Source organism: Poecilia reticulata, linkage group LG15 (genome assembly GCF_000633615.1).
Source record: "Poecilia reticulata strain Guanapo linkage group LG15, Guppy_female_1.0+MT, whole genome shotgun sequence".
Lineage (NCBI taxonomy): Eukaryota > Metazoa > Chordata > Actinopteri > Cyprinodontiformes > Poeciliidae > Poecilia > Poecilia reticulata.
The window spans coordinates 25,232,938-25,245,449 of NC_024345.1; the positions used below are offsets into that span (position 1 = coordinate 25,232,938).

Genomic DNA, 12,512 nt, shown 5'->3' on the forward strand with positions numbered 1-12,512 from the left:
ATTATTCATATTAAATCCTAAAGAGTTAATAAAGCAACAAGTAATTAATAAAATTAGTAAACTAACACCAACAACAACTGCCCCAACATGCAGACCTAAATATATTATTAATGTAGATAAAATACCATTTCATTCCTGGAAGATGTTTTACATCCAAACTTATGTCTAAAGTTGAGTAAAGAATCACTATGTGAAGTTAACTAACTTTGGTTTGTTTTTAAAAGGCTTTTCTTAATTTCTAAATCATCCGCTGTGGTCAGATACTACTGACGTATATTCACAAACATTCAGACATGACTCCCAGAGAATAACAGTTCAGACATAAAGACGTAAATATTTTGAACTGTGGAGGTGGAGTAAGAGGTTGTTTTGGCTAAACCTAAGAGTGCAGTAAGAGCATTTTGAAGGGCATTTGGCATCCATCCATCCATTTTCTTGCACCCTTTTTCCCTCAGTGGGGTCGGGAGGGTTGCTGGTGCCCATCTCCAGCCAACGTTTCGGGCGAGAGGCGGGGTTCACCCTGGACAGGTCGCCAGTCTGTCGCAGGGCAACACAGAGACAGACAGGACACACAACCATGCACACACACACACACACATTCACACCTAGGGCCAATTAACCTGACAGTCATGTTTTTAGACTGTGGGAGGAAACCGGAGTACCCGGAGAAAACCCACGCATGCACAGGGAGAACATGCAAACTCCATGCAGAAAGACCCCAGGCTGGGAATCGAACCCAGAACCTTCTTGCTGCAAGGCAACAGCTCTACCAACTGCGCCACTGTGCAGCCGGGCATTTGGCAGTTCTCTCAAATCTGATGTGTTTTCTTTCATGTATGTCCGCTACAAAACAAAACGCAAATTCATATTAAGCTTTTTTTTTTTTTTTTAATCTTTCTAACCAAAAAGTTGAAAGAAAACAGCAAGTTTTCTCTAAAACAACAGGCGGCAACTCAGTCCTGAAGCGTCTGAGCGTCTACTGTTTTAGTGTCATTCTGAACACCTTGTGCGTTATCCACTAATAAATCCCACTTTGATGGAGATCACAAGTGTGTCCCTCCTTGATGCCCGTCCTGAAAACGGCTTTCTAATTCTCCCGTGCACAGCTTTCCCCAGGAGAGACTGGCCACCCTCTTCTTACTCTCGCCCTGACTGGTTCCCAGGAGCTCGACGACCAGCAGGTAGCAAACAGCAATCCCTCAGCAGAGACTGAGATGAATGTTGGTTTTTAATCAGATCAAGGACAAATGGGCTCAAAGAAATATCCAGAGTGAATGAATCTTTCCGGACGTTGCTGACACATCAATGTTCTCTGCTCAGATGTTAGCTATGCAGTTCCAGACTCAGGATACGCATGGAGTGAGACAGAAACACCTGAGATGCCAGGTAAGTAAATGCACCTCCTCTCTGACAGAGTGCTGCAGTTTTGGGTGCGTAACGCAACCTTTACTGCGCACCTCGTATCCAGCTGTGCTGCATGCTCGTGCATCTGGTACAGTTCGGTATCTGCTGACCGACCATGTATGTGCTGAATTGACTCCATGTGTAAGTACGTACATGCAAGGGCATCTCTGTTTACATGCCATCTGCCTGCCACATGAGGGCTTCTTTGAAGTGCAGAAAAGCAGAATGGGGCAGGATATTGATGCATGTGAAAGTGATGTACTCTGAGGTGATAATTGTGAGAAAAAAAAAGTTATTGTTTTCACTGGTTCGGGATTGGTCGTGGATGATTTCTGACCAATCGTAACCATGGAAACATGTGCTTATCCCTCTGATGTTTCCTCCACACTAATGGGTTTCGTAACGTCCTCCTCTAGCTCGGGATCTCAGGCCTGATATCTCAGAGTATGAACGCTGGCTTTATAGCTTTGGACCATACCGTAAGTGTTCATGCATTTCTATTGGGGTTACTAACAAATCTCCAGGTTGTAGAGTTTCAATAAATGGGTTGGGATTGCCTTGCTAAAGTATTCAACCCCTTGGACTTTTTCACGTTTTGTCACATTGCACCTCCAAACCTCAATGTATTTTATTGGGATTTTACATCAGCCCCCATAACTTTGTTACCCTGCAAATGAAATTATTGCAACCAGTAGTATTCAGAAGTGATCATTTGCAAATAGATTCAGTCTGTGTGTAATTTTTCAATAAAAGCACAGTTGTTCTGTAAAGACATGTCAGAGAACATTAGTGTTTGGAACCACAACCACACCAGAATACTTTAGAACCTCTCTAAAAATACCCATAGCTTCCCATTTTAGTAACTCAAACACCAAATACACCTTAGTATATACAGTATTAATACGCAGTGTGCGACAGAAACTAACATCTACAGTTTTCATTATCTCCACTCCAGATTGAACAGCCGATCAGTACCAAGGAAAACCGATCGGTCAATAGCATGCCCATTGCACCGAGGCTGCTTTTTTTTAATATATATATAAATTTTTTAATATACTCTACAAACAGGCAGATTTTCTGCAGATAGTTTGGAGTGACATTACATAGAAAAATCACAATAGTCTGGAGTCTACTTTAAAAATAAAGTGTCAAAAAAGACATACTGAACAGGTCAGAGATATGTGTGAAAGAAAACTAACACTGCATTTCACCCTGAACACATCATATAGCATGATGCTGTGAGGATGATTTTCATATGTTATACAAAATCTATACCGCACATTTGTGTCTAGGCAAACTCGTGTTAGCCTAGTTTTCAGAATAATAGCACCCACTTATGTGTGATTTAACGTCACTATAAATGCTGCAACCCTAGATTTTCATTTCAGGCCGTTAAATGGGTAAATGGGGATAAAAGTATGCACACGACGTTTTACAGACTTTTATTTCTAAAAATACAACATGTAACCCTGTTTTTCTACTTTGCAATTATCCTCTGCTTTGTGTTGGTCTATCACGTAAAGTTTGTGGTTGTGATGTGACAAACCATGGAACGACTCAAGGAGTATGAATACCTTTGTAAGCAGATGAAAAAACAGTTTGTTTTCTTTTATCCAGGTTCAGCTTCTGGTACTTTTGTATTTAATTCACAGTATAAACAGAAGCAGGCTGGCTGCTTCCCTGTTTCTTCTCTAGTTTTTTTTTTTTCACAGTACGCAGATATTACAGTTGGGTCAATTTCCGTCTGACTGCACATGAAAGAACCTAAAATACCTTAACTGCTCTGTGAAAGGAAACCACATTTTATTTGTTTTATACTTGCATGCCTCCACATTAAACAATGCAGTACGACCTGCTGACGAAACACAAAAGCCCAGCAGAAAGCACTAAATCTCATATTTCAGACATTGTGCTTTCTTCTTTTTTAGAGGCACAGGTTGGCATTCGAATCTGAGGTCTGGAAATCATTTGGAGCATCCACCATAAAAACACAACCAGAAATCCAGCCAAGCTAAACATTTAAACAGAGTGGCGTGTTGGCTGTTCTGCCACAGTGTTAGTGTTTCCTTTGGCTGCAGTTTTTTTTCATATTTGATAATGTCTTCATTTTTAGCCCCTCGCTCCACTGACTTAGATGGCAGCCACAAAATGCCCCTGCATTTACCCCAAGGCAAAGGTGAGCAGCCATAATGAACCTCCAGGGAGGTGTTGAAGATTATTAATGCAGCTTTTGCACAGAATGCTGTTGAAACTCAGTTGTGAAAAAGCATTTGTCACTTCACGGATTTCTTCAATTTTTGCTATTTAGTTACACATAAATGTTTCAGATCAATAAACTAGTTTTAGTGCAAGACAAAGATAACCTGATACAAATACACAACATGTTTAAATACAATTAATGCATTTTGTCAAAGTATTTTGAAAATAACCAACTTGAAAATGGCAATGGTTCTGCAGTGCTGAGTCACTACAAATGCTTCATTTATGCCTCATTTCCACTGATTATAAGGCACGAGTCCAGTGCACTTTTTGTCTGTTTCCATTGTAAAAGCGACTCATACTGGACCATTCCTGGGCCAAAGGACACGGTCCATTGATTGGAGGACAGAAAAACATCACAACTTGAGATTTACCGGTTCGTCATGTTTGTCATTGCACTAGTATGACGCAATGTTGTGCGTTTGGGTTTAACTTCGCCTTCTCAGTGAGAGATCAGCTGGCGGTTGAATCTGCTTTTAGTCTTACACCAGATGTTAACAAGACGCACACCTTTGAAAAAAAACTCCATCAGTTCATAGAATATGTTTCCAAATATCTTGGGGATCATAAAAACGTTTTGTTAGGGAAATGTGAGATGGGCCTGTGTGTAGTGTTGATCATCCATTATTTTGGCCTTGAAGATCTTTTATGGCAGCCATTTTTATACGGGGCGTCTGCTCTAACCACTGCACCACACGACGCCCTGTAATGGTTTTCAATTAACAGTTTGCTGACAGAAATGTCAGAGTGTTTTCTTTTTTCTTTTACTATTGATAAATTAGTATTTAATGACATAACAAGGGAAGTTGCGTGTGGTTTTTTTGCAAGGTTGTTTTAGATATTTTTACCTTTTTAAATGAACTAATAATTTGAAAACTACTTTGCTTATTTAATAGAGCTTTCCTGATCTGATTGGATTAATGCTCTGAAACATTTAAATGTCACTTAAAGAGCAAAACCCAGAAATCTGAAATGGTGAAACTTTTTCACAGCACTGTAGGTAAATGCTTCTGAACTTATGACTTGCTGCTTTCCTAATGCTTAGCTTGTATAATGTCATTCATGCAGTGGAGCCAGTAGATGCCTGGAAACAGGATGCAAACCCCTATGAATCAGGTAAGTTTGCCTGCACTGCCGCTCGTTTTGCCACTTTGCAGCTTTGCAGTAAGTGCGATTCAAACCAAAGCTATCCGAGGATAAGACTCTGGGTTTTTCGCTCGGCCTGTAATTGAAGGGAATTGGGACAAAAGCCAAATGCCATGGTGGCTCGGGGCATGATGGAAACATTTGGGGTCACTAAAAAGAGGACGCCTTCAAACTTTCAATGTAATTTCCTTAAAGTAGGCGTTTGAGCTGTCTTTGTTGTTAGTTAGTTGAGTGTTTTATTTTCGTGGTAAACACGCAACTGCATTTTCCTTGCTGTTGGATGATGAAAGGTTAAGCTGATTATTTTCCCTTCAGTCGTCCCACATGAAGACGACCAAGATATAAAAGGAAAAAGATCCAAGGATTCTGTAGTATTTAAAACAGCTAATTAATCCAGGAACATCTCGACTTTTAAGCATTTCTCCGTTTTGCTGCTTTCTAGGTTTTAGCTTGAGAGAACCAGAGGCGCTACCCAGAGCACCTGAACCCCCTGCATCACAAGGAGACCCAAGTATGTGAATGTTCCTGCATCTATGAAAATGTGAATGCTTTTCATCTGTGGCAAGCACCCAGGTATTACATCCAGCTTCAGTCCTATTAAAGCAGATGCATACCTGAGAGTGATTGCCTATTCTCAGGATTTTCTTGCGCCTGCACTTTCAAACAAGGTCCTTTTTATCCTGGTGGTCCCTGCTGGGATCAGGTGCAGATTATTCTGCTAGGTGAGAAATTGTAACGCGTATAGAGCTAAATAAGTGTCTTGTTTTAATTGTAAATCGTGTCACTCCTGTCTTCTTCTGACCTCCTGCTTTTTAAAGCTTTGTAGATGTAGAGTTTTGTTCAAAATAATAGTTAGATGTTTAAAGAAAAGATTAATCCCAAAAATTTTATTTTCATATGCAAATAATAAGTTGCTTTATTTGTGCCATCACAGTCCCATTTTACTTGATGGTGGGGATGACAGTGCATTATTTTATTCACTGTCAGGATGTTTGTACATCCTTAAAAAAAAATCTTAAATTGAATTATCTAAAATTAGGGCCTTAAAATGTCTTAAAGTTATTAAAGAAGATGTAAGTAGGCCTTAAATACGTTAGCAGGGCTATTTAGTCTCATGTTCTATTTAGTCTCAGGTTTTTCTTGTGGAACTTTTTTATCCTGTAAAAGTTTGAGTTATGTGCAGCCATTTTCACTCACTGCGTTCTGTGTCTCAAGGTGGTAAAGGCTACAGGTAACAAGCTGCTAATACTTGCTTACAAGCTAGCTAGAGAGCCATGTGCCATATGAGAAGTGCAAAGTTGCTGCCAAGAGTCAAAAGCCTCCCAGAAATGTCAGTTTTGGCCTGCTGTATTTCTTTTATGTCTTTCTCATACTATAGATCTTGAAGACTATCAAATGCATAGAAAGCTGATGAAGGTTCATTATATACTTGAAGTTACTCGCCACTGAAACGCAAGACTGAAGCAGTCTTGAAACATTTGGACTTTACAGAGTCACAGTAAAATGTATTTTGTTGAAAGTTAAAGAAATTCAGTAAAACTTCAAGGGTAGGGTAACAGTCCAAGAAGTCAGGCTATAATATCCTTAGGAATTAGATTCTCCCACTATGAGTCTACCATCTGACAAACTCTGAATACCAATGGTGTGTTTGCTGCTGCTGCTGCTGCAATAACAAAACCAATGCTACTCATAAAGAATGCTGCCATCTGGCTTCTGTTTGCCCATTTTGTCTGGCTTTAAAGGCAAAATAAGACAGAAGCTTGTCTGAATAATGTCTTGCAGATAGACTACAGCAAACTAGGTTACTGGATTTGGGCCAGAGCAGCTTTGCTCTGGCAGACTCTAAATTATGACAACAATTTTAAAAGCTCACCTGAATTTAAAAACAAAAACATGTAATCAAATATATCAATATTTGGTTTCCTTTATCTTAAGTTTCAAAGTCTTATTTGTATAGAGATTGAAAAACAACAATCCTCCTCAGTGCAGTGTCATGTAGCCGCATGGTATGTCCCTTTTCCCCCTCAGATTGTAAGGTTGATCTTGCCTTCCTGATGGATGGCAGCTGGAGCATTGGGAAGCGGCGTTTTAAGATCCAAAAAGACTTTCTGGCTGAGGTGGCTCAGGTCATCAACGTAGGCATGGCTGGACCAATGATGGGCATCATCCAATACGGGTAAACTCTATCTATGCTTTCTGTAATTTTGTCCCAGTTTGCGAAAAGAAGATATAAACTGACTGTTCATCGTTTTGTTTGAAGTGACGAGCCTGTGACGGAGATCAGTCTGAGGGCCCACTCCAGCTCCAAGGACGTGAAGTCGGCCATAGATAAGATTGTGCAGAAGGGCGGCATGTCCAACGTGGGTGAGTGACCCCGCTGGCTGCTGCCAACTGCGACAAAAACTCACAAACTCAAGTGTGAAAGCGAAAGGGTTGCAATTATCGCATGGTTTTTACTACGCTGGCACATTTTCACATGCAGGGATAGAATTAAATCTAAATTTGCCAGGAGACCAGCGAGCTAAATTACAGTTCTCTCTCTCGTAAGGCGTGTTTTTCTTCTCCTGCCACCAGAACGCATTTGCTTTTTACAAGCTTGCAGGGGTCAGCACTCAAAAAGCCACGGCTGTTTGTTGCTTTTTTTTTTGGTGCGGCAGCATTCATCAGCTGCAGATTTTGGAGCTGATGGCTGGATTTTCTTTTTAGGGTGTGCTAAATTTTGCTTGCTGACAGTTTGTTGGGTTTGACCACAATCGTACAACAGTGTGTGTGAATGTAAAAGGCTCTATAATCTCGATCAGAGCCTCTCCTGTTATTGTAAAGACCACCAACAATCAACTGACAAACTAAATACAGGTTATCCCAGTACAGAGATATCTCTGTGCAGAACACTCTGTCCTAAAGGACCAATGCATGGTTTCTTCCACCTTCTGTATTGTATTCAATAATGTTTTGGAAACCTTAAAGCAGCATCAAATTGTAATAAAATATATATACCAAGCTTTAAATATCTCACTGGCACAACATGGAGTTGGCAGCATCACGCTGTTCAGATGTAGTTATCAATTATTCTGACGATTAACATTTTGGCTGCACAGTTTCACAGCATTTGGTGGATTATTAGATGGTTTTCAGAAGAATATTCCTTCGAAATAGCTGTCATTGTGTGGCAGGAAAGCACAAAACCAGTCAGTCACGTCTGGCAACCCTGTCCATCACATAAAATCCCCACAAAACACAGTGAGGTTAGAGGTTGTGACATGACACAATGTGAAAAAGTTCAGCGGGCATTACGCTTTTCTAAGGCACAGCAGCATCAGTTATTTGTCTCCCTGTCGCCCTCTGGTGTTCAAACAGGAAAGGCCCTCTCCTACATCAACAAACAGTACTTCAGTGATGCAAATGGGAATCGTGGAGGGGCTCCTAACGTAGCGGTGGTGCTTGTGGATGGCTGGCCCACAGACAAGGTGGAGGAGGCTTCTCGACTCGCCCGAGAATCCGGCATTAACATCTTCTTCGTCACCATCGAGGGGCCTGATGAGAATGAGAAACAAAATCTGGTTGAGGCCAACTTTGTTGACAAGGTGGTGTTTAGTTGCACAGGTTTACCGGTGCGTCCCATAAAAACAGTCTGTAACACTGTTTCACTCCCCAGGCTGTGTGCCGGACAAATGGCTTCTTCTCCCTTCCCGTGAACAGCTGGTTCGCCTTGAGAAAGGCTGTGCAGCCGCTGGTGAAGCGGGTGTGCGACACGGACCGCCTGGTGTGCAGCAAGACCTGCCTCAACGCCAACGACATCGCCTTCGTGATCGACGGCTCCAGCAGCGTGGGGACGGGCAACTTCCGCACGGTGCTCCAGTTCGTGGCCAACGTCACGCGGGAGTTTGAGATCTCGGACACGGACACGCGGGTGGGAGCTGTGCAGTACACCTACGAGCAGAGGCTGGAGTTCGCCTTCGGGCAGTACAACAACAAGGCCGAGCTGCTGAACGCCATAAAGCGCATCAACTACTGGAGCGGCGGGACCAGCACCGGGGCCGCCATCACCTTCGCGGCAGAGCAGCTCTTCAGCAAATCCAAACCCAACAAACGCAAGATCATGATCGTCATTACAGATGGACGCTCGTACGATGACGTCAGGGCGCCTGCGCTGGCCGTCCATCGCCAAGGTGAGACCTCGTCACTGGACAACCTTTGGAAAATAAGAGATAAATATGACATTTGCCTTTACAGTGTTTTCGTAGTCATACCCTATTTAAACTTCCATCGTTGTGTTACACTAGAATAACCGATATTTTGCCTTTAAATCTCTAATATGGGACAGAAACGATTAATCGTGATGAATCGTGTATTGAAATAGTCAACTAGTGTAGTTATCGATTAATCGTTAACTAGAATATACAGACACTAAAAAGGCCATTTGATGAAAAAAGAACATACAGAGAGCATTAATTGAGCTAGAACTGTACGAAACATATATACGTTTTGCATTTAAGGAAAAAAAAAACTTGATAAATTTTCTACTCAAAACTCAAAGATTTTATTTTCTACCAGGGTTGTTACGATACAAAAATGTCAAATTCAATACTAAAAAAGAAACACTCGATACTGCAGTAAATGTTTTTTGAAGGCACGTGGATCTTTTCCGTTGATACCAAAATAAATTATTAAATACAAAATGACATATTTTAACTTAGGATGAAACTAGCATGTAGGGACAATTCAACCTTTGTTAAGAGAAAGATATATTTTAAAGCTTTGCTTCCCTGTTTGATAAAACAGAATATGTATTCAGCAGCAACTCTGCACAATTTCTGTCTGCCTGGCATTTTTTCTGAATGTTTTCTTTAATGAACAACTACATCAGCAGGGCATCTGCTCTAATTGTCTTTTGCCTAACCTTCATTTCAAAAACCAAAATGGCTTTAATGTCACATTAGCCTTCAGAGATGCACATGCAGTTCTTTTTTTGATAACCCCGAGTTTTCCTCCCCTGATCCAGGTGTGATCGCCTACTCCATCGGTATCGCGTGGGCCGCCCAGGATGAGCTGGAGTACATCGCCACTGACCCCGACAAAGAGCACTCCTTCTTCGTGGACGAGTTTGACAACCTCTACAAATACGTCACCAAGATCATCCACAACATCTGCCAGGAGTTCAACTCTCAGCCCAGGAACTGAGGTCATCAGTGCGACGGAGGGGGAGGAGCATGTCGGATCAGGGCCGTTTTTATCAGAACGCTGACCGCAAACGTTCTCACCCTGCGGCCCCACAGATGGCGTCTCCAGGTGGGCTGCAGGCACACACAGATGTAGAGGCTAGAATTTACACTTCCAGTGAAAAGCTTACAGACACTCATCACGGGTACGAAAGTCACATCAATTTGGGTCTTTTAATGAGTTTATATGAGCCAGAGTTTCACAGGGAACCGATTTGACATCAAGTCACATCAGTGAATTTCAAACGTAAGAATTGAATGCACGTGTTTGAATATAATGTGGATGTTTTCCATTCTAGTCTTGGTCATCAAAATTATACGCAAAAGTTAAAATACATATACTTCCAACAACATTTGATAGCTGCATGACAGCGGCATGCTTACTATAGCCAACAATAAGCTTCTGTAGAAGTTGTGGCTGAATATTTGCAGAATCGGTAGAGTTAATTTCATTTGGATGGTTTTCTGGTTTTCATCAAAGTTGTGGTCGAGGCTGGAGCTAGTCCAGACACTCAGTGATTGAATTATTTCCAAAACCAGTTTTAATGTGTGTTTAACTGCCACAGCTTGAACATTAATTCAGTACCAGTTTCTCATTTTAACTGGGAAGTTTCTTGTTAAAACTAGAAAATATTCCCGTTCTTACACATGCAAAACTCATCAAAACAAGAAACTTTGACGTTATAATGAGAGAAATTGTATGTCTCGTTATTACGGCAAAATTTCTCCTGAGTTTTATATGTTGTGCTAACAGGAAGAATATGGTCCCCTGCAGTCTGTCGACCGCGGCTTGTTAAAACTCACTCTGTTTCTTCTACAGCATTCAAAAATCCCAAGAGGTGTGGCTGTTTTACTATTATGACCTTTTTGTATTTAAAAGAGGATACATTTTGGTTTTAATAAGATCACTGGTTATAACAAGTTTTTTTTTATTAATTAGTTGTCAAATATCCAGCCAGAATTAAGCAGAAGCCTGATTATGGTTTAAAAAGCAATCACACAAGTTCAATTCTCTCAAAAAAAACATATTTGAGGCGGTATGTATATAAAACATTTTAACCCTTAACAAGTTTTATAACCTAACTCCTGCTCTTGAAATTCCTTGACATTCTTTGTTGTGAGAACGATTCAAACTCGTCTCTAAAGGCACAAAATAATCCCACGTTCATTCTAACGATGAGTTTTTGTAAACTTTTTCTTGTAACTGTATTTGACCATGGCTTTGAAGATAAATTAAAAAATGTATCAACACAGTAAATTCTCATGAAAAGCTTTAGCATTGCACCATTTGTTGGTGCCACAAACAACAACACTGTCAACTCTTTGGGTGGCCAGTTTGTGTGATTTCCCTCGCACAAAATGTAGGTCATTTCTTAACAAGTTTATCAACAGAAACTGAAACAAAACAGAAAGCTACAATGATATACTGCAGTCACAACGCAACTCTTTTTGTGCGTTACTAGAAAGTGATTCCAACAGAATAACCTTTGCGGACATATGCAGGTTTAACACATTCCTAACATTTCCTCTAATGGCTTCGTATATTTCATAAACTTGTTAACATGGTGCTTTCATATGATTACCTGTGAAGAGGATCCTCTTTCTCAGCTGAGGCATTTTGATCTTCCTAACAGGAGATGTAATCTGAGTTCAAGTCAGAGACTATGGTGCTGTTTATCTAATTTTTATGTGGGTGTAAAAGCAAACCACCAGCATGGATGCAGACTTCTGTGAAACGTGGGGTTGTTTTATGCAGTTTATTTCATCCCTTTCTGTATTGTAATAGCGAGCGGCTCCTAATATACCAAGCATTTTGAAGTTTTAAGAGTATTTATGATTTTTTTTTTTTTTTGCCTTTGTTTTCCTGTTTGTACATATGCTTATTAAAATGCTTTGCTTGTCATGTTCACATAATTGATCATTTTTTGTTTTTAATAAAACAAATGAACAGAACATGATGGTTTTATGGTTGTTTTTTCTCAGCATAATTTTTTTTCAGATGATTGGAAATATGAAAATAAATATGTTTTTATATTTATATTTCTATTGCCAATAAAGTATAAAAAACGTATTGTTGGAGAAAAAAGGAGAGACCTAAAGGAAATGCGGAAATACGCATGTTGTTGCTGCACAATACGTGCAGCAAAATATTAGTGTATCCAAATATGAGAAATTATCTTTTCAAATGTATTCAACTTAGATCTTTGCTTTCAAATGAAGCAGAAGAGTGTAAGAAAATTGCAACAAAGAGAATAAAATATTCCTTGAGGCTTTAGGTGTCCAAGCACATTCAGGGAACAAAGCAAAAGAAAATGAAGAATTGAGGAAGAACACGAGTACAAAGTGAGCGATGTAATGGGTTGTAAAGATTCACACTCCGAAAAGAAATTACAAAGCTTTCTGGCACCAGTAGTAGACATTCATTTTGTTTTTCAATGCAATCCAGGTGGGGGATTGCATTTAGTAGTAAATAGTAATTATTCG

The 12,512-nt window shown here is 40.3% G+C and overlaps 1 protein-coding gene across 11 annotated transcripts in view; it reads left to right on the forward strand.

Moving 5' to 3' along the window:
- The window catches only part of LOC103477275 (vitrin), a 30,005-nt gene extending 18,024 nt beyond the window's left edge, over positions 1-11,981 (forward strand). For 8 of the 11 annotated variants that reach the window (XM_008430273.2, XM_008430275.2, XM_008430278.2 and 5 more), the window contains 11 exons: positions 1,107-1,181; positions 1,321-1,386; positions 1,821-1,883; positions 3,518-3,580; positions 4,732-4,779; positions 5,252-5,320; positions 6,838-6,985; positions 7,070-7,173; positions 8,167-8,393; positions 8,465-8,978; positions 9,812-11,981. In XM_008430273.2, the coding sequence (XP_008428495.1) occupies positions 1,107-1,181; positions 1,321-1,386; positions 1,821-1,883; positions 3,518-3,580; positions 4,732-4,779; positions 5,252-5,320; positions 6,838-6,985; positions 7,070-7,173; positions 8,167-8,393; positions 8,465-8,978; positions 9,812-9,990 (1,556 nt within the window). In that variant the 3' untranslated portion in view covers positions 9,991-11,981. The remainder of the gene's footprint in view (positions 1-1,106; positions 1,182-1,320; positions 1,387-1,820; positions 1,884-3,517; positions 3,581-4,731; positions 4,780-5,251; positions 5,321-6,837; positions 6,986-7,069; positions 7,174-8,166; positions 8,394-8,464; positions 8,979-9,811) is intronic. The other 3 variants (XM_008430277.2, XM_008430276.2, XM_008430284.2) reach the window with 3 other exon arrangements.
- Positions 11,982-12,512: the final 531 nt, after the last annotated feature.